General features: G+C 37.0%; 1 protein-coding gene across 6 annotated transcripts in view; it reads left to right on the forward strand.

The window, feature by feature from the left end:
- LOC146999834 (histone demethylase UTY) overlaps positions 1–25,664 on the forward strand; it is a 115,614-nt gene that overhangs the window by 15,972 nt on the left and 73,978 nt on the right. For all 6 annotated transcript variants that reach the window (XM_085834407.1, XM_085834411.1, XM_085834410.1 and 3 more), the window contains 5 exons: positions 9,629–9,687; positions 12,047–12,167; positions 14,192–14,246; positions 16,806–16,840; positions 25,073–25,166. In XM_085834407.1, coding sequence (XP_085690533.1) covers positions 9,629–9,687; positions 12,047–12,167; positions 14,192–14,246; positions 16,806–16,840; positions 25,073–25,166 — 364 coding nt within the window. The remainder of the gene's footprint in view (positions 1–9,628; positions 9,688–12,046; positions 12,168–14,191; positions 14,247–16,805; positions 16,841–25,072; positions 25,167–25,664) is intronic.

Genomic DNA, 25,664 nt, shown 5'->3' on the forward strand with positions numbered 1-25,664 from the left:
ATGTTTTAGGCTGTGTGTGCATTTTCAGAAATAACTTTCATTATGGTGAATCTGATGTAGTGAAATAAATTATGCATTAGTGAATAAAAGATTTGAATAGATGACAGGTGACAGCTAGAAAAAAGTCCTGGTGATTTGAGACACCTAATGTAGGTTCTGAAAATTGAACTCAGGTGGATTTCAAGAACAGTAACTGTTCAGCCATCATCCAGTACCCTAGTTGATTATTATCCCCATCTTGTTTCATAAGGTAATTCTGGAGAAATCATTATAATTTGGGGAGGAACTTTGTTGATGAGATAAATGTTCTTTTTTCTTTCTCTCCTTTCTTCTCTCTCTCTCTCTCTCTCTCTCTGTCTCTCTCCCTCCCCCCCTCCCTCCCTCCCTTCCTTCTCTTTATTCTTACTTTTTCTTCCTTCCTTTCTTTCTTTTTTTTAAAGATTTATTCATTTTATGTATATAAGTACATCATTGCTCTTCAAACACACCAGAAGAGGGCATTGGATCCCATTACAGATGACTAGGAGCCACCATGTGGTTGCCCCCCCCCCCATTTTTTTCCTTTTTTGGATAGGATTTTTTCTTTCTTTTCTTTGTAGCATTGGCTGGACCTCACTCTGTAGACCAGGTTGGCCTCAAACTCAGAGATTTGCCCACCTCTGCCCCCCAAGTAATGGGATTAAAGGTGTATGCCCCCATTGCTGAACAGGGATGGCAGTTCTTGTTTGGGGAAGTGATAGCTTAAGTCTTTATCTTGGGGTAATTATTCTAGCAAAATTTCTGGAGACTTTTAAGGCTTGGAAGGGGACATTGTACAAGCTAATAATGAAGTACATTGCTCTTTGTGTGTTCAATTTTGTATGTGTAACCACTCTGACTGTCTCAGCAAAATGAGCTTGGCCACTAGTCCTGGGTAAGCCAAACAAATGATTTGAATGAGTACATACAGAAAGGTTTCATTGTAATCAAACTAAATTTATCCCAGGGACACTTCCAAGTCTATCTCTGGGGCCTAACCTGAGGTTTAGGTTTAAATGGAAGCTAGGAAATAAACATTAACCATCCTGTCAAGGAGTCGTTTCTCCTACCGCTGACTGATTATTCCCCTTGGTCAGAATTTCTTTTCTGTTTGTTCTATGCTTTAGGACTGTACCCTCACCCTCATGAGACACTGCATCTATTTAATACCCATATGTAAAAACATACATAAAGAATAAAAGTACTTTCCATTGATGGCATCTAATCAAGAGTAAGACAAAGTTTGAATTCTTTTATTTGTTTTTCTGTTTTCCTTCCTGTTACATGAGTCTGAATTTTTGCCTGTCTGTAAGCTGTTTAAGGAATCAGTTCCTGTCATTTATGTGTCTATATCTTTGGCTGTCGTGTTTGTCCTTAGTAGCATAGAAAGCATCACATCAGAAGAAATGGAAAGCTTTACAGAAATCTTTAACAAATTTTAATTAAAATTCATTTAATTAAAGTGAATTAAATTATTGGCTCCACATGATCCATATAATAAATATTGTTTGTCAACCAGTATCATTTGCTTAATGTTGCTGTTATAATCACTATGACCCAAGGCAAATTGGTAGAAAAGGATTTCTTTTGGCTTGTGTTTCCACATTATTATTCATTATTGAAGAAACTCAGGACAGGAACTCAAATAGGGAAGGAACATAGAGGTAGGAACTGCTTTAGAAGCCACAGGGAAGTACTACTATTTGTTTGCTCCTCATGGTTTGCTCAGCTTGTTTTCTTATAGAGCCCAGGACCACTAGCCTAGGGATGGTACCACTTAAAATTGGCTGTCTTCTCACAACAATTACTAATAAACAAAGTGTTCTATAGGCTTGCCTACAGCCTGACCTTTTAGAGACATTTTCTTAATTGAGGTTCTAATTTTCATGATTGTAGCTGTGTAAAAATGACATAAAACCAGTGGATATTCATTTTATAAAACAGCCTTCACTCAGTTGTTTTTAGCAAATGATCATTAGTCAATACATGAATTATTCTGAGTCAAGGATATGGAAATTAAATAATTTAAGATTATAGTAATGTATATTTTAGGTTGTAGAAGTTGATAACATGGGAAACCCAAGGCAAGAAAAATTGATTCCTACAGTGTAGTCTTAAAGGCACCTTAAACACAGTAGAATAGTAGTCTTAAATCTTAGTGACATCATGTGTGTTTTGTTTTATTTTAAGATTTATTTCCTTTTTTTTTTTTTGCAGTATTTGCTTTTTTTTTTTTTAAGATTTATTTATTATATGTAAGTACACTGTAGCTGTCTTCAGACACTCCAGAAGAGGGCGCCAGATCTCGTTGCGGATGGTTGTGAGCCACCATGTGGTTGCTGGGATTTGAACTCTGGACCTTTGGAAGAGCAGTCAGGTGCTCTTACCCACTGAGCCATCTCACCAGCCCGATTTATTTCCTTTTTATATGAGAACACTATTGCTGTTTCCAGATACACCAGAAGAAAAAATCAAATCCCTTTACAGATGGTTGTGAGCCACCATGTGGTTGCTGGGAGGTGGCAAAGTCTGAGATTACATGATCAACTAATTGTCCTATATCAAGTATTTGTACCTTGCCCCTCATAGCAATTCCTTCAGTTTTCAGTGACCAAGTTGAAACTTGATGAATCTGATGGATGAGTTGCTTAGCCAACTCCTTAGGTAGGATGGTTTAGTCCTCAGAGGTCAGCTACCATCTGTCTCTTCAGTAAACTCCTTGGCATTTCTCCTGATGTCTTTTGTCTTCAGTATATTCAGGGATGGCTGGAAGCACAGGAGGTGGCAAAGCTAGCAGGAGTTGACAGCTTTGGTGGCCTCCCTTTTGGCTTTATCAGCTAGCCTGTTCCCTCAGACAATTTCTGATGTCCCTTTCTGATGCCAGGGGTGATATGAACTAGCCATTCTGAGAGACATATGAATAAAGCAAGTATATCTTCCTTCTTTTGGTTTTTTTCTCCATCTGTTGTCAGTGTAAATGTTAGCTTTTTCCAGTTTTAAAGCCTGGGTTAGACCCTTTAGTTCAGCTTTGTGGGCTGAAGTTTCTGGCAGTAAAGCAGTTGGCCAAATAACAGAGTCCAAGCCCATTACTTCTGCCCCTGCAGACCTGATTCCATTCTGGATGACGCTGCTCCTATCCATTAAGTATATTCATCCCTCATCTGACCAGAGTATGTCAATCAAGTCTTCCCTGACATTCTGGATGTATCCCAGAACTACAGAGCATCATGCTGCAAGTCTGAGGGTGGATCATATAGCAGGGTGACTGGGTTTAAGGCAGATAGTGGGTTATATCTTATGTGAGGGGAATTGCACCAGTATGGCACACTGGCTGCGTGGATTCCAGAGGGCCCCCTCAATAGCATTGGGGGTGATGATAAGTTCCTGCCATGTGGTTATTTTGTCAGCATCCTTGTCTTGCAGGATGCTGGCAACTATGATCTAGAGGTAGGCTGGCCATCCTTGGGCCACCGGGTCCAGCTTCTTAGATAAATAAGCCATAGGTCTTTTCTGTGGTCCCAAAGTTTGGGTGAGCCACCCCCTTTTCTATCCCCTTTCTCTCATCCATATACAGGTGGGAAGGTTTGTGAATCTCTAGGAGGAACTAGTACCCCCAAGATCAAGTTCTCAGCACAAAGGAGATTTATTTACTTCAGAGGGAGTGAAGACATGAAATAAAATACAAGAGATGGAAAACAAGGGTGAAGACAAGAGAGAGGAATCTTACTAGTTCCAGGCCGGAACAGGTCAAAGGACTGGCTCTGGACAGAGAGAGAACAGACACTGCCTTAGGCAGTTTATAAAGGTTAAAGGGGAAACCTCATCTTAGGATGAGGTGTTTAGTTTTGATTTAGCTTGTTAATTAAATGAGCCAAAGGGTGGCTGTTTGTTTGTTTGTTTGTTTGTCTTCAATACTTTAGTTGCTGGGCCTTGGTAGTCAGCCTCAGGAGTAGGAAGTGCCAAATAAGGGAATAAACCTTGGTGTCTTTAGGAATGTAATCTAACAATTTTTAGCAAGGGAGACAGAATCAGGCAGAAGAGAAAGGCCAACCAGAGCCTTAATGGTCAAAGGAATACAAATAGTCTTTCCCAGTCTTGCCATCCAGTATGGAAAAAGAGATTAGGTAGCTATTGGTGTTTTAGGTACACATTTAGAGACAAATGTGTGTATATGCATAGTTGAGTAGAAGCTAGGGCTAAGTAAATGAGGGAGGTAGTTACTTTTTATGGTTCTGTAAGATCTCCTTTCGGGGACCCCCACTCTAGCCTCGGGATAGAGCGCATCCAAAGAAACTCGAGAATCCTTGCTGCAAACACACAAGGCATTTTATTGGAGGAGCTCCTGGCTGACATGCATCTCTCACAGGAGATAGCGAAGTCGACCCCAAAGCTCAGAAGTTAGGGGTTAATATAGGAAAGGAGTGCGGGTAGGGGAGGAATCTTGTGCGGCTTCACACATTTGGACAATTTAAACTTCAACAGAATAGTTATACATCAGTAAAAGTATACGTGTAGATCGGGGCGTCAGGAAGTCTGAAGGGCCGGGTGCTTATCTAGGTCAGCAGAACATCTGGTTAATATATGACTCCGAACTGAGTCAGGAGGTCAGCAGGCAGAGGGAGGTGCCAGGGCAGATGGTATTGACTCAGCCGAGATAGCCCTGTTCTATCCTTGCACTCTTTTTATCTTTATGGTCAAGCTGTTCTCAGGAATGCCTTAACGACTGGCCTGCTAGGACATACCTGGGCCTGTTTCTCTTTGTTCTCAGTCTGAGGCAACCTCTTAGGCTCACAAACAACTTTCTGGTATATTTTACATGAATTGTAGGTCCTAAAATTTAATCTTTCTCTCAGTTCCATATGGGAAAAGTCACTTTTTTTTTAATAACGATAACTTTTGAATACATGTTATTAAAACATTTTATATTTTATGTTTGTATTTTGGATGTTAGTGTTCATGTGTGTTATGTGTTCACATTGATGTGCATGCACATCAATGTGCAATTAAACTGGTCGTTTAATGTTTTATACCTTATCCTTTATAGGATGTGTCATTGAATTTGGAACTAATTGCTTCACCTAGTCTCTCTAGCCAGTGAGCTCCAGGGATCTTGTATCCCTGTGCCCCAGGGATAAGAGTACAGAAACAAAACACTGTTACTGCATTTTAAGTAGATGGTAGGAATTCAAACTCATATCCTTATTTTACCTGGAAGGTGCTTTACTGACTTAGTCTTCTCACCAGGTCTAAAAGTTAGATGTATTTTTTTCTTGGTTTTGTTTGCTTGGTGTTTTATTCATTTATTTTTTGTTAAGTTTTTATTTTATTTTATATTTTGCCATTTATGTTGAGGTGAAAGAACAAGTTTAGGACAGTGTTTTGAGGATAAAATTCATATTGTCAGGCTTGATGTCTTTTAAAAAAAAAAAAGTTTTCTGATTCCATGTTAAGATTTCTGTCTAGTAAGTGTATGCACATTCTGTTCTGATTAAGGCTTAGGAAAGTTCATGGTGGATGTTATAGTATTCTTTATCCTGGTAAGCAGCCTAATTGTATGTACAGTTCATGACTAGAAGTCCCTGTCATAGTAAATTTATTTGTATTGTCAGTTGGTTTATAGATATGGTTCTTACCTAAGCCAGTAGTACATTCAAGATTTGATGCTATTGGGATGTGATGAAAATTTTGGATTATCTATGTTTATATTTTTATTCTGAAGATAGTTAAATTACTGTATAGGGAGCCTTAGGTGGGATACAAGAAGCAACATAACAAAGTGTACACTGTGTGACTTCTCTGGGAAGAGTTGAACAAACATGTTTATGCCTAATAGGGCAACAATGACACACCAAAGACTAGGAGAACAAGTGAAGTTAGTCAGTTTGGTTCCAGGAGCAGGGGTAACACAAAGACTTTGTCTCTAAACACCCATTCTACCAACAATAACTTATAAGAAGTTGCATCTATGGAACTTTCTTTCCTGTACAGCTTTCTGGGAACTGCCTATGGAGAAAAGCCATTCTACACAACAATTGTTGCACTTCTATTACTTTGGGGAAAGACCTAAATGAATATTGTGAATATAAAAGACTAAATGAATATGGTAAATATTAACCTTCAAGAACTGTAGTCTTTGGGGCTGATGAAGTTCTGTCTTTAGGAAATGTTTTTATTTGGAATAAATACTTACACAATAACATGAAATAACAGAAGCAAGTATATTATTTAGGGATTTGAGAGTGAAGAAATCTCCTTGCCTTAGAAGCATAATGACTGAAAACTACCATTCAAGTCATATATGCTATACAAGCAAATAGGGGGAGTAAGAAAGTCAGAGAGCTTAGTGGAGATTATGGACTAAAGACTAAGAATCTAAATTTTATACCCAGTACTCGGCAACCCTACGAGACCACCAGAAATTGTAATACCAATGTAATAAACAAAGAGAGTTTTTATTATACAAGTCCAGACCCGGATGGCTGTCTTTCTTTCTGCACAGGTTAGGACAGCAACACTTGAGTCTAGGGGTTTGAGATCTCTCTCTCTCTCTCTCTCTCTCTGTCTCTGTCTCTCTCTCTGTCTCTCTGTCTCTGTCTCTGTCTCTGTCTCTCTCTCTCTCTCTCTCGCTCTCTCGCTCTCTCTCTTCTCTCCCTTTCCAGATACCTATCTGTCTGTCTGTGCCTGCCTGCCTGCCTGCCTACCTTATCTATCTATCTATCTATCTATCTATCTATCTATCTATCTATCTATCTATCTATCTATCTACCTATCTATCCCATAGCTCGAGTGGGCTTTATCACCTCAAGGATACTTGATGTGTTTATAAAAAGATAAAGAGGTATTAATATATGTTCTATGGTGGTGTGTTGAGGAATGGGGGAAGGGGGTGCCTTGGTGGGCCCATGCCAAGGCATCCCTTCACCCTGAAGGATCAACCACAAGAGATGGTATAGCATAGAATAGAGTTTATTCATGGCATGGGAAGGGGAGTTAAGAGGGTAGTAGAGGCAGAGAGGGGGAGAGAGTAGAGTAGAGGCCAGCCATGGCCATGAGGAGAGGAGGAGGGGAAGGGAATGTGGAAGGGGAGAACAAGATCCAAAGAGAAGCAAGAAGAGCTTGAGAAAGGGGCAAGCAGCCCCTTTTATAGTGGGCCAGACCTACCTGGCTATTACTAGGTAACTTTGGGGTAGTGTTTAGACAGAATGCTAACACCTGCTAGAATTATCATGGAAAATGGGAGTGCAAAGTTTGGTTCCAGATGCAGGGCCTGGTTGGGCTCCCCTTTGTCTGCCCTCTTCAAAGGCTCATCTGCCCTGGGGGTTGGGGGAAGGGAGTGCTAACTGGTGTGGCTCAGTGCAGGGATAGGAGAGTGCAGGATCTGATGTGCATAGATGGGGGCAGTTTTACTGTGTCTTCATAAACATACTCAAAATTTCTGACCAAGAAGTATTAATTTTAGGAAGCCATACTGGTGAGAAGTCTGGTATAATTCTAATAGGTCTGCCTTTATATGTTACTTGACCTTTTTCCCTTTCTGCTTTTAATAGTCTATCTTTATTTAGTGCATTTGTTGTTCTAATTATTATGTGTCGGGAGGAATTTCTTTTCTGGTCCAGTCTATTTGGAGTTTTGTAGGCCTCTTCTATGTTCATGGGCATCTCTTTCTTTAGGGTAGGGAAGTAGTTGCTGCTTCCTGTTATTTTTGTTGTTAGAGTTGGAATTCTGTACTTGTGGCTGGCTTCTTTTAGGTTTGTTGAAGGATTACTTTCTTGCTTTTTCTAGGGTGTAGTTTCTGTCTTTGTGTTGAAGATAATATTGTTGAAGATATTTACTGGCCCTTTAAGTTGAAAAATCTTCATTCTCATCTATACCTATTATCTGTAGGTTTCGTCTTCTCATTGTGTCCTGGATTTCCTGGATGTTTTGGGTTAGGATCTTTTGCCATTTTGCATTTTCTTTGATTGTTGTGCCGATGTTCTCTATGGAATCTTCTGCACCTGAGATTCTCTCTTCCATCTCTTGTATTCTGTTGCTGATGCTCACATCTATGGTTCCTGATTTCTTTCCTAGGGTTTCTATCTCGAGAGTTGTCTCCCATTGGGTTTTCTTCATTGTATCTACTTCCATTTTTAGATCTTGGATGGTTCTGTTCAATTCCATCACCTGTTTAGTTTTGTTTTCCTGTAATTCTATAAGGGATTTTTGTGTTTCCTTTTTAAGGTCTTCTACCTGTTTAGAAGTGTTCTCCTGTATTTCTTTAAGTGAGTTATTAATGCACTTCTTAAAATACTCTACCAGCATCATGAGATATGATTTTAGATCCGAATTTTGCTTTTCAGGTGTGTTGGGATATCTAGGACTCGCTGTGGTGGGCGTACTGGGTTCTGATGATGCCCAGTGGTCCTGGATTCTGTTAGCAAGATTATTTTGTTTGCCTTTTGCTATCTGGTAATCTCTGGTGTTATATGTTGTAACTGTCTCTGGCTGGAGCTTTGTTCCTCCTGTGATTCTTTAACCTCTGTCAGCACTCCTGGGAGACCTACTTTCTTCTGTGTCCCAGTGGTCAGAACACTCTCTGCAGGCAAGCTGTCCTCTTGCAGGGAAGGTGCACAGAGTTCTGGAGCTCAGTTCCACCTCCTGATTCCTGGGGTCAGAGCCCTCCGTGAAGGCCAACTCTCCTTTGGAAGGGAAGATGTCCAGGGGTCTGGGTCTGAGCTCTGTCCCCTGGCTGAGGATGAAGGCCCAAAGGGACCCTGTCCAAGAAGCTCTGTTGCTTCTGCCTCTCATGTACTCTCCTGTGTAGACTGGTCTCAGTGATCCCAAGATTCTGAGTGTGCTAGAGCCTGCCTTTGTCCTTTGATCCTATTGCTGCTAGCACAAGACCCTCTGGGGCTGGCTGGCTTGTCTGTCTGTCTGTCTCTCTGTCTTTTTATTTTTGGTTTTTTGAGACAGGGTTTCTCTGTATAGCCCTGCCTGCCCTGGAACTCACTTTGTAGACCAGGCTGGCCTCGAACTCAGAAATCAGCCTGCCTCTGCCTCCCAAGTGCTGGGATTAAAGGCGAGCGCCACCACGCCCAGCTCTCTGGGTTTTTAGAACTGATGTTGCGTTACACTCATCAGTGATCTCAGGGTCCCGGATGTGGTAGTATGCCTGCAGCGTGGAGACACCTCTGAGGACGTTGGGGCCCTCCGTGGAGACCGTGCTGAAGATGGCGCAGTGGTGGTGCCAACCAGTATGAACCCCAGCTGCTGGTCGGACAGCTGTCCTTTGTCCCTGTTCCTGCTAGCACAAGACCCTCTGGGTTTTTGGAAGTGATGCTACATTCCACTCACCAGTGATCTCAAGGACCTGGGTTGTTCTAGGGGGTCTGCAGCATGGAGAGGCCTCTGGGGAACTTAGGGCCCTCTGCCAAGATGTGTGTCTTTTATCTGGGAACTAAATGGTCAAAAGTGGGGAAGAAATCCTAGATTGGGATTAAATTTTTATACAGGGGTCTTGTTGGAGCAGCTGTTGCTCTTAACAACTGAGCAATCTCTCTAGCCTCCATTGCAGTTTTTGATATATGTAACAGATGGAAAACATTTAATAAAAATTATTTTTACTTTACAGAATGCTGCCTTTTTATATGGTCTTGGTTTGGTCTACTTCTACTACAATGCATTTCAGTGGTAAGTTCACTACAAATGTGAGTCTCCCCACTCTCGTGGCTTTTCATTGGCTGATACAATCCAGAGGACAATGGGAGCAGAGACGTCGAACAGGGGGTTTGGAAGCTCTGTGAGTACATATGGTGAATAAACCACATTGGTACCCACAGTCAGTAGGCTTTACTTAAGGTGATTGAAGGTGTATAAAGTTTTAGGGATTTTAAGGGTAAATTCATTCTGGATAAGCTATTGGCTGGGGGATTAGGGTACCTGAAATGCCTCATTAGCATGGGAAGCATTTTGGTACTATCTGGTTCTGACTGAACAGATTTTGTCAGGGGAAAGGAAATGCCTCATTAGCATGGGAAGCATTTTGGTACTATCTGGTTCTGACTGAACAGATTTTGTCAGGGGAAAGGAAATTCATATTGTAATCATACTAAGGCTATGTGATATTCCTCAGGTAGGAGGTTTTAAATTCCCCAGACAAAGTCAGAGAAAGAGAATCTCCTATATTGTGCCAAATCCAAAGTCTATTGGTAATGGTCGAACTCAACCTTAATTCGAAGTGTTTTCCCAGTGAACTATACTATATGTAATTAATGAAGTATATTAATATGCATACCTTTATATTTCTAATTGTACTGTTTTTACCTTTCTATGATTCTAATGAGTTTTGACTCCTTATTCCTTTTATACAAGTATTGGACAGCATAATAAGTCTTTGTCAGGAGACAAAAGAAATAGTTTAAGAGGAATTTTTTATAATTTTTTTTTCTTTTTTTTTTTTTTTTTTTTTGTTTTTCGAGACAGGGTTTCTCTGTGTAGCCCTGGCTGTCCTGGAACTCACTTTGTAGACCAGGCTGGCCTCGAACTCAGAAATCCGCCTGCCTCTGCCTCCCAAGTGCTGGGATTAAAGGCGTGCGCCACCACGCCCGGCCCTATAATTTTTAATAATAGATTTCAACATTTGCTCTTTCATTAATTAGCTCTTTCATTTCAGTGCTGTGATATGGGAGGCACAGAAACAATGGAACAAGAAAATACTCAAAGATACCATAACAATACACAGCTTCAAGGAATCCTAGTAACTTAGTTCCTTCATACGGGTCTACCATCAAAGATTTCCATAATTTTCCATTAGTGCTTGTAACCTAAGAATCTACTTGTGTGTTAATATATTGATTAGGTTAAAGGAATAGTATCAGCTTGGTTTCTCAAAAGCTCATTAACTCAACAGTAAGTTCTTAACATAGGGACAAATAATGTTGTAATGGCAATGGCAACTAGTAATTAATTGTAAATTAAAAAAACTATGTGTGTGTGTATACACACATACATGCATGAACACACACACACAGATCTACATGTGTGTATCTGAGTGTAGATTTGTGCATATGATGCAATGCAGTACCTGAAGAGACTGGAAGAGGATGTAGTTTTGAGTCATTGGAAATCAACTATGGTTGCTCTGCAAGAGCAATAGATTCCTTCACCATTGAACTATTTCTATTGTTGAAGTTTAAATTTTTTTTTCTATATGCATTGGTATTTTCCCTCAGTGTATGTTATGTGTATATTATTAATTCTATAAGGCCAGAAGGTGGCTTTGGAGTTTCTGGTATTGCAATAAAAAAGAGTTAACTTAATTCATGAAAAATGTGCTACATGCTGAATGTGGTCACCCATGCCTTTAATCTCAAAAGGCATGAAGAGCTCTTTGAGTTGTAAGCCAGTCTATATTCACCATGTCTCACCCCTTCACCATTAAATCAATTAATTTGTGTGTATGTGTGTTGAAGGAAAAATACTTTCTTTTTAAATGTGATAGAATATAGGAAACCCAAGAAGAGAAAGAAAAAACTTTCACTTTTCCAAATCATTGTTTGTTATATAATAGAATGCCAGTGAATTGTCATCAGATACCTGATTGTAAAAGGCAAAATAGAGCTTTAACATATTGCAACATTGGCATCTTCATTTCTTACCCTTTTAAGACTTTCCAATTACCTAAGAAAAATAGTTATTATGTAGGTATGGGGACACATTCCTATATTCTCAATAGCAGTGGTATAGAGGTAGAAGGATCAGAAGTTGTTCAAGATCTTTAAAGTCACAGAGCCAAGTTCAAAACCTTTTACTACTTAAGATTTTTATTAGGATATATTTTTTCAGGTAATTGAAATTTTTTGTAATTTCAAAAGGTTTGCTTCATGGGTTTTTGTTTGTTTGTTGTTTTGCTTTTTTTTTTTGTTTTTTTACTGACATTTCAACAAATATTAGGAAACTAAACATTTCCTGTATAATAGAGAATACATGTGTTACAGACATAACTTTTTAATATTTTGTGTGTGTGTGTGTGTGTACCTTCTCTTTTCAGGGCAATTAGAGCATTTCAAGAAGTCCTTTATGTTGACCCTAATTTTTGCAGAGCCAAAGAAATTCATTTACGACTTGGTTTTATGTTCAAAATGAATACAGATTATGAATCTAGTTTAAAGGTATGTGATTGAAGTTTTTCAGGTGCACTATAATCCTATAATCATATCCTTTCTCTCTCTCTCTCTCTCTCTCTCTCTCTCTCTCTCTCTCTCTCTCTCTCTCTCTCTGTGTCTCTGTCTCTCTGTCTCTCTGTCTCTGTCTGTCTGTCTGTAGCAAGTAGACTTCCCTTAATAGGCCTCAACAAAGCCCTTCTTTTTCTACCCTTATCTTGTTCACATGGGATGTTAAATCTTATTAAATAGATTTTAGTTTTTTATGTATTCATGATGTTAGGTAAGAAGGGTATGTACACATGAGCACAGGAACTGTCAGAGGCTAGAAGAGGTTTTAAAAGTACATTATATCTTTTGGCCAGTTGTGAAGCACTACATGATGAGTCACCTCTCTAGGCCCATATTTTAAATATGTAGGAGGATTAATTGTGATGATTCCATTTAAAGGGAAAGTTGAGAGAGTAAAGGTGATTATGATAGCTGGTAGAGTTGGATTCTATCACCAGTGGGATTGCTGGGATTGCCTTCCCCACTTAGACTACAATCTTTTTTCTTTCCCCACTTAGAGAATTTTTCCTTTTCCCCACTTAGGATCTTTTCCCCTTAGTTTTCATAGTTTTACAACTGAGTAATAAATTCTATAATTACTTCTCTAAGTGTCTTCTCTTCCTGCGACTTCCAACTAACAGGCTGAAACTACCCAGCAGTTCCTGCTGAGAACAGAACAAAGGCTATTTATTTACTTAATCCTTGCAGGTTGAGGAAGAGGTGCTAAGTGCCAGAAACTGCAGTTTTTGGTCTCAGAGGATCTCAAAAGCAGGTTAGCTACAGTAGCATATTAACTTAGAATTGGACAAGTAAACGTTATAGTATACAGCAACCCTAAATATCTCGACAAAGCCTTAACCACAGAAACTCTTCCCCCGCTGCTGCTTCAAGAAGAACTGAAAAGAAAGAAGAAACCCCTTGCTGGGGACTGCCACTCCCCTACCCCCTACCCCCCCCCCCCCTTGCAAAGATGTTTAGATGACGTGTGTTCAGTTGGCAAAATAAATAAATAACCAGGACTAACATTACATTGAATAAGATATTACTATTATAGCTTTAGAAACTAATTCTAAAAACATTAAAGACAGCCTTTTGGGCTTGGAGAGATGGCTCAGTGGCTACTGTTGCAGACCACATATATTTGATTCCCAGTACCCAAGAGTGGATCACAACTGCCTGCAACTCCAGTCACAGATGATCTGATCCTCTATTCTGGCATCTGTGGACAGTGTGGTACATAGACATACATGTAGGCAGTATAGCTATACACATAAAACATGTTCAAAAATCATTTTAAAAAGAAAAGAAGAAACATAAAATAATCCAGCTGTATTGATAATGGAACATAAAAGGTAAAGGAGAAAGCACGAATATTACTTTGTGGATTAGTTTGTATCCAGAATTTGAACATATATATCTGTTTGACAATTGAAAAGCATGTATGAGTGTGACTAGCAATCATACCTGTGGGATGGTTGGATGTTTCTTTTTGGCTAGTTACCTTTTTTATATAGATGACACTGGACTGTGCTATAGACTTGAAATGTATTAAAATGTTTTGGTTTTTAAAGACTTAATAAAAGCAAATATATCTTCATCATGCATATTCATTTAGTATTTGTGATTAGGCTTGTGATTAGACTTAGTATTAGACTTAGATTAGATTAGTATTGTGATTAGACAGTCAGATTAAAAATGCAAGATATGATGCAGGTTTTCAGTCCATGACTGTTTAAAAATTTTTCTCATTAAATATTTTCTTTACTTTATTAAAATTTTAAGGCTCCCATAGTATTTCATATACTAAAACAATTACAAGAGTATAAAGTTTTGAGTATTTTTTGATAAGTTATCACTTTTAATAACTAATTCTATTTCGGTAAATTATTTCAGTTTTGTATTATACTATAATTTACAGAATTTTAAGTTTAATGAAGAAAAGTACTTTAATGCCTAACCTATTAATATTTTCTCGTTTGCAGCATTTTCAACTGGCCCTGATCGACTGTAATGTCTGTACTTTGTCCAGTGTTGAAAGTAAGTGTTTGTTTTTGTGTCTAAGGTTCAATTCATTTGGATGTCATTTAAACAAAAACTTAATAGGAATGTCTGGTTTCTCAAAGAACACTAGAAAAATGGTTTTCCCTGTATCTGGTCTTTTAAGATTTTTTTTCCCCCCTTCTCTTGTTTTTGATGGGAAAAATTAAAAAAAAACAAAACTCTTCCATATTTTTGTTTTTGTTTTGTTTTGTTTTGAGATGTCTTTCTCTGTTTAGCCCTGTCTGTCCCCAGAACTTGTTCTTTAGACTCAGATGGCCCTGAATTCACTGAGATTAATCTGCCTCTGCTTCAAAAGTGTTGAAATTAAAGGCATTGTCCATCACTGCTCAGCCCTCTTTTGTTTTAGTCTTATAACTAGCACATTTCATGAACTATGGCTGTCATTGAGATTTTTGTGGAGATATAGTAATTTAGAAATCATGTTTATACAACAAAGTGTAATGAATTCTAAGTTCAAATTTTTCAAAATTAATAAGCAATATGTTTTAAAATATATAAATTTTTTTTTTTTTTTTTTTTGGTTTTTCGAGACAGGGTTTCTCTGTATAGCCCTGGCTGTCCTGGAACTCACTTTGTAGACCAGGCTGGCCTCGAACTCAGAAATCCGCCTGCCTCTGCCTCCCGAGTGCTGGGATTAAATATATAAATGTTTTTAAAGTATACAGCTTTTGGGTCTAAGAGAACTAATTTTTTTAAAAGATGTATTTATTTATTCACTTACTTATTATTTTACTTATTTATTTTATTTATAATGAGTACACTGTAGCTGTCTTCAGGCCCATCAGAAGAGGGCATCATATCCCTTTACAGATGGCTGTGAGCCACCATGTGGTTGCTGGGACTTGAACTCAAGACTTCTGAAAGAACAGTCAGTGCTCTTAATCACTGACCCATATCTCCAGTTCTGACTCTAACTTTTTTTTTTAAAAAAGTCAGATGACACCGAGACTTAATTTTGTATAATTTGTGTTTAGTATAATATTTATATAGAATTTGAAACAATTTAGTCTATAAATGAAAATTGACCTGTTAAACATTTTCCCTTTGAACAGTTCTGTTGCTTTAAATATATGAAGAATAAGATATGTATTACTTTATGAAAGATGACACTGTGCACTATAACATAGTAAGTCACTATGGTACCTAAGACTAACATGTGGTAAAAGGTCAGAATGTGAGAATGTGCCACTTACCTGTTATACTTAATTTTTCATTATCTTAATCAGATTTGTGCATACATAGAGAAAAGAAGTTTTGGATTTTGTCTTTTTTTTAATATATAGTTCTGTTTTCCTACAATAATAATATGACATTTTATTAGCTAAACTTAATATAGAAAGCAAAGAAACTTATTTAGAAAATTAAGTAGAGAAAATTCTCAGCCTTATTAGTTGGTTGCAAATAGTATTTTTGATTGTATATTCCTGTGTTTGTGTTGTAATTTCCTTTGTTGTTTAAGAAATCTTATTATTTAAACTTAGTACTGCCTATATAGCTTTTGATTTTTATCACATAAAGCATCAAAAAGACAAGTTGTTGGATTTTATAGATTAATTTAGAGTTGTAGAATAATTTTTTCTTTTAAGTTTATTTTCTTGAAATAGAGTCTCACTTTATAATGCAGGCTGTTTTAAAACTCACTAGATAGTCCAGGGTGGCCACAAAGTCTCAGATATCTTCCTGCTTCTGCTTGCTTTCAAACAAACAAACAAACATTAAAGGAATATCTATGTAATAAATATTATATACAATATTTGTATTAAAGCAACATAAAGTTATCCAGTATGTTGAGAATTTAATCAGAGTGCTGAAGAATATTTTTTAAATGAAGTTTCTCAGGCCTGTAAGTAGCCTTACTGAATAAGATTTTTTTTTTTTTTAAGGATTTGTTACTCTCATAGATTGTGTCATATTGACATAGTCATTTGAGCTCTTGAAATAGGGAATGCCTAAAAAAGAAAGCCAAAATGGTAGTCTGCCTTTGGCTTTTGAGATATCTGTTTTGAAGTCATATCTTTTTAGTTACTTGATCTTATTCTCATTTTGAAATATTGGGGATTTGAACTGAAGTTCTCATGTTTGTAGAGTAAACACTCATTCATTGGATGGGTGGATTTTCAGCCTTTTATATGAATTCTTTTTTATAAATTCTTTATATATATATCACCATAAATAAGTAGATTAAAATTTTCATGATGGCTTCTTGTTTGTTTTTGTTTTTCAAGACAGGAGCCTTACTTTGCTTTCTTTCTTTCTTTCTTTTTTTCCTTTTTCTTTTTCCTTTTTAATTTTATCTTTTTGCTGCCTCTGAGTGCTGGGATTAGAAAGGCATATTTCACTACCACCTGGCTCATTTATTGATTTCTAAACAATGTTTTTCCTAATAGGTTTATGAATTTTTAGTATGTAATTATAATTTCTCAACAAAAAATGTACTCGTGTTTTATGAATTATTAATTTGTAATGTATGTACTATATTACTCTCTTTAAACTTGGCTAAATTGAAATTTCCTTTTCTTTTCTGATCCATTACAGTTCAGTTTCATATTGCTCACTTATATGAAACCCAGGTAAGTGTTTTAATTTATCTTTTTAAATAAGTTTATACTTTTGTTAATGTAACAAAATATGCGAGAAAACTTAATAGTGTAACATACAGTTTCAGAGGTTTTATTCCATGGTCTTTTGGCTTTTCTTTGTTTGTACCAAGGCAGAATGGCATGTCAAGGAACTCATGGTGCAGCAAAGATATTTGTTTCATGGTAATCAGGAAACTTAGAGACAGGTAGGCAGAAATCATGGATTAAAAATATACCTTTCACGGGTTGATCATATTCTTTCTCCAGTTTCATCCACCTTTTAATAATTTCCACCTTTTAATAATTTATACAGCAGAAAATTCATCAGCACTCTCTTTTTTTAAGCTTAGATTTTTTTTTCCTCCAGTAATATTTTTTATTCACTTTATATCCTGATCCCATCCCTACCACTTCTCTCAGTTCCACCCTTACAAATCCCTCCCTCCATTGCCCTTTCCTCAGAGAAGGGGAACCCTGCTTGGTTACCGCCCCATCCTGGAACATCTAGTCCCAGTAGGACTGGACCATCCTCTCTCACTTGAGGCCAAACCAGGTGGTACAGGTAGAGGGAAGGGGATCTAATGGCAGGGAACAGAGACTGAGACAGCTCCCACTCCACTTGTCAGAGGAAGCACCTGAATGCCAAGCTGCATATTGCTGCAAATGTACTGGAGGTCTAGGTCCAGCCCCTGCATGAACCCTGGGTGTGGCTCAGGCTCTATGAGACCCCATGAGCCCAGGTTAGTTAAATCTGTGGGTCTCATTATCAGCACTCTCTTAAATCTAGTCACTTCTCATTATCCCCACCAGCTGTGGATCAAGCAATATTCTAACACAGCATTTTGAGAGAACATTTAATATTCAGGCCATAGAACTAACAATATTTACATGTAATGAATTAAGAAAAATATTTACCATTTTTATCATTTAAATGAAATATGCATATCATATGATTTATATTGAGTTCTACATTTTGTAGTTTCATGTATTTTTTAATGTATTCATTTTATTAAGTATTTTAAATTTTGTGGCAAAACTTTTCAGGATAAATGAAAGAGGATTATTTTTTGTAACTGTCTAGTAGTTTTAAAAATAGGCTCAGGGCTGGTGAGATGACTCAGCTGTTAAGAGTAGTGACTGCTCGCCGGGCGTGGTGGCGCAAGCCTTTAATCCCAGCACTGGGGAGGCAGAGGCAGGCGGATTTCTGAGTTCGAGGCCAGCCTGGTCTACAAAGTGAGGTCCAGGACATCCAGGGCTACACAGAGAAACCCCGTCTCGAAAAACCAAAAAAAAAAAATTAAAAAAAAAAAAAAAAAAAAAAGAGTAGTGACTGCTCTTCCAAAGGTCCTGAGTTCAATTCCCAGCAACCATATGGTGGCTCATAACTATTCGTAATGAGAGCTGATGTCCTCTTCTAGTGTGTCTGAAGACAGCTACAGTGTACTTATATAACAATAAGTAAGTCATTTAAAAAAAAAATGGCCCATGTATGTGCTTTTGATTCAATTTATTACCTAGATGTTATATTTGTTGTATAGCAAATATTGCCATTTTATATGATTAGCCTCTGTGAATATACTTTAGAATTTTCCAGTATTTAAAATAGTAATGACAGTCTTTTAAAGAGGCATTTGATATTGGAAAACTGAATGCACTTATGATAAGAAAAAACATTATAGGAGTACTTTATTTTTTCCAAAAAGTTGAAATTGTGCTTAACTTTTTACTATTTGAGATGGCTACCAAGGTTATCAATATTTACTGTTTAATTTTAAGATATTTTGACTTGTATTGTAGATTTTGTTAATAAACATGGCTGTGTTGTAAAATGGGGAGAAACAGGAAAATGACTATTAAAAAGGAATGGTACTTTGGTGACAAACATACCCAAAAATAATAGAGTTTTGATATTCATGTAGTCACGGGGGGGTGGGGTAGGGTGGGGGGGACCGACCCTGATTCTGTATTTTAAAACACAAGTTTTTTTTTCCTTTTTATTAAACTTTGAATCTTTTCTCATACAGTATAATCTGAGTTGAGTTTTTTCCATTCTCTATTCCTCCCATTTCCACCCCATCTCCCCTTCCATCCAGATCTACAGGTTGAGGACTGGAGAGGTGGCTCAGCAGTTAAGAGCACTGATTGAGTTCAACTCCCAGCAACCACATGGTGGATCCATCTATAATGGGATCTGGCACTCTATTCTGCCATGCAGGCATATATACAAACAGAATACTGAATGTAATAAGTAAATCTTAAAAATAAAATAACATGTTTCTAGGAGATAACAAAATAAAATATAAAAGACAAACCAAAAGCCATCATATTAAAATTGGACAAGCCAACAAAAACGTAAAAGAGCCCCAAAAGATACAAGAATCAGACATATATTTTGGAGTCCCATAAAAGTATTAACTGAAAGCTATATAGTATATATGTGGAGGACCTGGTTCAGAGCCATGTAGGCCATGTGATTTCTGCTTAAGACTTTATGAGTTTATGTGAGCTTTGCTCAGGTGTTTTAGAGTACCTCCTTCTCTTGGTGTCCTTCTATATCAGTTGTAGCCCCCACCCCTTCCACAATCTTTTCTACTGGATACCTTGAGCTGGGAGAGGATAGATTTGAAAAGACATCCCATTTGAGGTATGCTATGTTCCAAGGCCTCTTTCTCTCTGAGCAATGTCTAATTGTAACTCTCTGTATTTGTTCCCATCTGCCTCAAGAGGAACCCTCTTTGATGATGGCTGAATAAGGCACCTGTTTATGAGTATAGCAGAATATTATTAGGAGTCATCTTATTGTTACTTTTAAAAAGAGAAGTAGTATTTTGCTTTATACCTGGCTTGTGGCTCTTGAACACCCAAGGAATATAGGGGTGTAGGCTCCATCTCTTGGAGTAGATCACCATTGCCTTAGCATATTTTACAAGAAGAACATATTAGTGATCAAAGGTTTTGTAGTTGAGTTGTTAGTCTACAGGCAGAGACACTAAAACATGGGGGTGAAGCTCATCCTTCATGTATATTGAGTAATGTGGATGTTGTTGGGACAGTGGAACCCTGGCATCAGTTTGTCTCAGACATACCCTGGACTATTTGGGAATTTTCATAGAAGCTTTTGGCCAACAAGTCAATTGGATGAAATTCAGTTCCAGCACTGAAAGCTGTGCTCCTTAGTGACAGGAACCCTCTTCAGGTCAACTCATTGTAGCTTGGTTATCATTTACTTAAAAGGTAATATCTAAATATAAATGAATACATACCACATTTATTTTTCTGGCCTTTCTCCTACATCTATTTGCTTGCAAATTTCCTGTTGTCAGGTGTTTTTTTTTGGGGGGGGGGCGGGGGAGCGGAAATCTGAGTATTATGCCATTGTGTAATGTGACAATTTACTTTATCTATTCGTCTGTTGAGGTACATCTAGTATAAGGGTCCATGATTCACCAAAGAATGCCAAAGCATGCTGGGGTCTACCATCTACAAGGATGGAGATGCCCCAGTGAGCTTAAAGGCCTGATTTAAAGCACGCTAGGAGAGTTCTGGGAAAAGCTGGGTAACCTCTATCTTAATCTGTTGAATCCATCTCTTTTGACCTTCTCAGAACCATTGCTGGGGAGTAGGGGCTGGAAACTGTTGCTAACCCATTGCCCTTGCCTTAGGTCAGGTTGTTGGACAGGTTTTGATGGCAGGAACTTTCTGATTGGCTGCCTAAGGCCTGGGGTTTTTCCAGAAACTGACTTGCCTAGACTTGAGCCTAGTATCCTAAACTGCCAATTTGAAGCCTGTCTAAAGTCAGCCTGACTCCCTAGTTTCCTCCAAATTTCTGAATGTTAAAGATTTTGAACATAATTAAGTGTTTTTGTAGTAGGATAAAGTGTCACTTGGGTATATGCCCAAGACTGGAACAGCTGGATCTTGAGGTATATCAATTCCCATCTTTCTGAAGAACCACCACCCTGATTTATGTAGTAGTTGTACAATTTTGTTTTCCCACTAGCAGTGAAAGAGTCCTCGGTCCACATCCTCAACAGCATGAGCTATTAACTTGTTATTACTGATCTTAGCCATTCTGACAGGTATAAGATGGAATCTCAAAGTAGTTTTAACTGCATTTCCCTGAAGGCAAAAAATATTGAATATTTCTCAGCTGTTTGAGTTTCCTCCTAGAATTGTCTGTTTTCACCTCATTTCTTAACTAAGCACTTTAATTTTTTGATAACAAGTTTTCTTTTTTATTAGATATTTTCTTCATTTACATTTCAAATGCTATTCCCTTTCCTAGTTTCTGAAAATCCCTATACCCTCCCCCTGATAGCATGATTTTTAAGTTTTTAAAATATTGCAGATATTAGCCCTCTATTGTATAGGGAGTTGGTAAAAATCTTTTTCCATTCTGTACACTAACTCTTTGAAAGACAGTGTCCTTTGTAGTATAAATTAGGATCAGGAATGATAAAATCTACCACTGTTTTATTGATCAGAACTGTTTTAGCAATCATGAGCTTTTTGTTTTTCTATATGAAGTTGAAAAATGTCCTTTCAAGATCTATAAAGAATAATTTTGATGGGGATTGCATTGAATTTGCAGGTTGATTTTGCTAGGATAAATATTTTCACTATGTTAAACCTACCAATCCACAAGCATGAATCTTTCCATCTTCTGATACCTTCTTCATTTTCTTTCTTCAAAATCTTGAAGTTCTTTATATCATACAAATCTTTTCACTTGATTGGTTAGAGTTACCCCAGATATTTTATATTATTTGAGACTATTGTGAAAGGTGTTGTTTTGTTTTCAGTCTGTCATTTGGATGAGCTCTGGGAAGGAAGGAAGACATAAAGTATGGGGTTGGGGAAGGATATGGGGAGTTTCAGAGGAGGAACAGTTTTTGTTGTGGCTGTGCCGAGAATCAACTCTGCCACTTTTCTTTGTATGACCCAGTCCCATCCAGTGGGCCCTCCAGAATTCCCAGGGGTGCACTCAGCCAGAGAAGTCTTCACCATTTACTGAGATATTACCACTCCTCAGGGCCCATAGTTTACATTAGAATTTACTCTTGGTGCTTCTGTCCAAGCATCCCTTTCTGCCCCTCCCAGCCTCCTGCCTCCCTCTCCCAGAGCCCACTCATTGTCATCCTCTTAGAGGCCTAGGGGCTCAGGGCAGCATGTAGGTAGTCTCCAGGGGTTGGAAAATTGGGCAACCCACTGAACTGGAAGCTATTTGTTTTGATGTTCTCCACCAGGAAGTAAGGTGACTTGGTGTTCCAGGGCTAGGGGCTTCTGCAGCACAGGCAGGCCTATAAGGAGGCATTAGGCTGGCATGATTGGCTGTATGCGGGGGCTTCAATACTGTATAGCTCCCAGCAGACAGGCTGCAGTAGCCATCAACACAATTTGGTGGTACACTATTACAACTGATAAAAATTTACTGAGATATTACCAGTACTCAGAGCCCATAGTTTGCATTAGAATTTACTCTTGGTGCTGTGTGTGTGTTTCTTTTTTTTTATGGTTCTCACTATGAGCAGTTGTGCTTGTCTCTCCAGTGCTAGAAATATAGATTTGATCCGTAACTTTATTAACTTTATTAATAATTAATATTCTTTATTAACATGTATCATTCCTTTAATTTCATTTAAAGCATATCACTTACTGATTTCATAACATTTTTCTTCTTTGAGCAGGAGTATTTCACTGTTCAAAGTTCTATATGTGTTTGTTTCTTGTTAGCAATAAAACAAATTTTATTGTACCTCTTTGACACTTTTAATGTCACCAAGATCTTGTTGGTTCTAATAAGTGTGTTATGGAGTATGATTTTAATTTTCAGTTTCGTAATGCCATGAACTTTTTAAAGCTCTTATTGATGAATTTTACGAACTGTATGTATATTTTAGACAGTAATTATGTGTCTCACAAATATTTTATGGAAAAAAGTATTTTTTAAATCTATTGATAATAGTTTTTGTATAGGAAAATTCTTATATTTTATTAAAGGTTATCTTATTCTTCATTCATCGAGTGTCCCGTTGTTTTTGCATTCAACTCAAAACCAATATGGGGTTTTTTTGTTGTTGTTGTTTTTTGGGGGGGGGGGGTGTTGGTTTGTTGTTGTTGTTGTTTTTGTTTTGGTTTCTGAGACAGGGTTCCTCTGTGTATCCTTGGCTGTCTGTCCTAGAACTCTGCATCTCCATGTCTGGTGTCAAATATTGCCACTTCTGGGGCAAGCATATACAAACCATGACATTACTCAAGCATTGTTAGCTAAAACAAAGGAAAAATTAAAAAAACAAACAAAAAACTAGGCTAAACACCACAGAATACAGTCATTCCTGTACAAATATCAAAGAAAGAATTGGATATCTTAAAAATATGACACACAAATGAGATGAGATAATGTTTGTGAGGATTCTTGACTTAGAAATATCTTAAGTAGGTTTCATGCAAGTCTTCCAGAGTTGACAGGGTTTTTTTCTTTGTTTTGTTATTGTTTTTGTTTTAATTCAGATATTTTATATCTCAGGGTGACCTGAAACTAGACATGAGTGAATCTATTGTCACTATTATTCATGTCCTGAGATTGCTAGCATGTCCTGAGTTTGCTAGCATGTGCTGCTATACCAGATCTTTGTGTTGTTGGGATTAATCTCAGAGTGTGATCCTTGAAAAGCAAGCACTTTGACAACTGAACTGTATCCCTACACATTAATTTGGTTTCTTATGGACATGTAAAGATTTGTGTTTTTCATTTGTTTTGTTTTGCCTTTTTTTTTTTTCTTTATATCTTTTATTTTTGTTGTTAATGATATGTCTGCATTTACGGTCTTTGTAAGGGTTTATTTTTGTGCATGTGAAATTTATTTGTTTTACAAACACAATTATGTCTTTCTTTGATCTATATGAAAGAACAACTTATACAGTTGTGAACCTATTTCTACTTCCTTTTAGTTATGATTAGCATTCTGCATTTATGTAGTATTGCCTTAAAATACTGATTTTCTCATTTAATGCATTTTATAGATCTTGAAATCACATTTTATAAAATTTATAAGCTGTGTCAAGATCTAAGATCATGAGTAAAATCTATTTTAAAGGTTTTAATAAATTTATTTTATATATATTTAATGTATTTTATTTTTCTTCTGTTTGACTTGCAGTTTTAACATTATGATTAGAACATCAAGAGATACTAGTTCATTACTAATTTTTGATAGAAATGTACTCAAAAAGTTTTTTATAAACATAATGAGAAATGTAATCTCTAAGTCGGTCGTGGTGGCAGACGCCTTTGATCCCAGCACTTGGGAGGAAGAGGCAGGCAGATTTCTGAGTTCCAGGCCAGCCTGGTCTACAAAGTGAGTTCCAAGACAGCCAGGGCTATACAGAGAAACCCTGTCTGGAAAAACAAACAAACAAACAAACAAAGTGAAAAACAAAACAAAAAAAGAAATGTAATATCTAATTCCTTCATTCTTTATGACTTTTAAGAGTGTTTATTTAGGACATAAATTTAAACTTTAAATTAATATTTTTCTTGTATTATTATTTTTCCAAAGACTGGAAACAAGTAATTGCTTAATAAATTTTTCTCTTTTAAACTGTTTATAGGCTAAAATGCAGTTATATAATATAATCTAGACATGAATTAAAATATATGAGAAGATATGTATAGATTATGCTATACTGCATTATTTTATATGAGACTTTAGAATCTGTAGCTTTTTATATTCCCGTGGGTTCTGGAAGAACTCTTTTGGATACTAAGGAATGACTATATTGTTGTTGGTTGGTTGGTTGGTTGGTTGGTTGGTTGGTTGGTTGGTTGGTTGGTTGGTTGGTTGGTTGGTTTTTCGAGACAGGGTTTCTCTGTGTAGCCCTGGCTGTCCTTGAACTCACTTTGTAGACCAGGCTGGCCTCGAACTCAGAAATTTGCCTGCCTCTGCCTCCCAAGTGCTGGGATTAAAGACGTTAGCCACCAAGATCTTTAAAGTCAAGATCTTTAAAGTCACAGAGCCAAGTTCAAAACCTTTTACTACTTAAGATTTTTATTAGGATATATTCTGGCAATATTGTTTTAATTTAAATGATTTTTGTTTTCTGTCTTGTATTTTCTGAATAAAATTTGATTATTGTTTTTTTACTGTAAATTAGGGATATTTATACTAAAATATGTATTATCCAATTTTTTTCTAAATAATCTGTTTACCTTCTATTTCTTAGAGGAAATACCATTCTGCAAAAGCAGCCTATGAACAACTTTTACAGATTGAAAGCCTGCCATCACAAGTCAAAGCAACTGTATTGCAACAGTTAGGTACATAGAAACTTCATTTTCATTGTGTATCCTATTTAATTTATAAAGTTATAATTAGTCTTATAAAATGTTCTTTGCTGAGGAGTTTATTTGCCTTTAGATATCTGGGTTGTAGAATTAAATTTAGCAGGGATATGTTCTTTTACTTATTAATACTTCCCCTGCATTTTTTTAGAACTAGTGTACTTTTATTTATTGTTGAGCAGTATTGCATGTTGTTATATTTACAAATACAATTCTTTAATGTGGCTTTCAAATTTTTACTAGTATCTCCTACTACTAAACTAGAGGATGACAGGGCTTGAATACTCTCCTATGGTTTATTTTTCCTTTCTTTCTAAGAGTTGATTAAGTAATTAAATTTACACAATTAAATTTACACTATTAAAATATAGTTTCCTCTAGTATTATTAAATAGTATGCTCAATTGTAAAACATTGCTTAAAAGTTACAGAATATCTAATTTTTATTTTCTTAAGAAGTTTTATGGTCTTAAAA

Source organism: Mus caroli, unplaced genomic scaffold (assembly GCF_978045245.1).
Source record: "Mus caroli unplaced genomic scaffold, Mus_caroli_1 scaffold_34, whole genome shotgun sequence".
Lineage (NCBI taxonomy): Eukaryota > Metazoa > Chordata > Mammalia > Rodentia > Muridae > Mus > Mus caroli.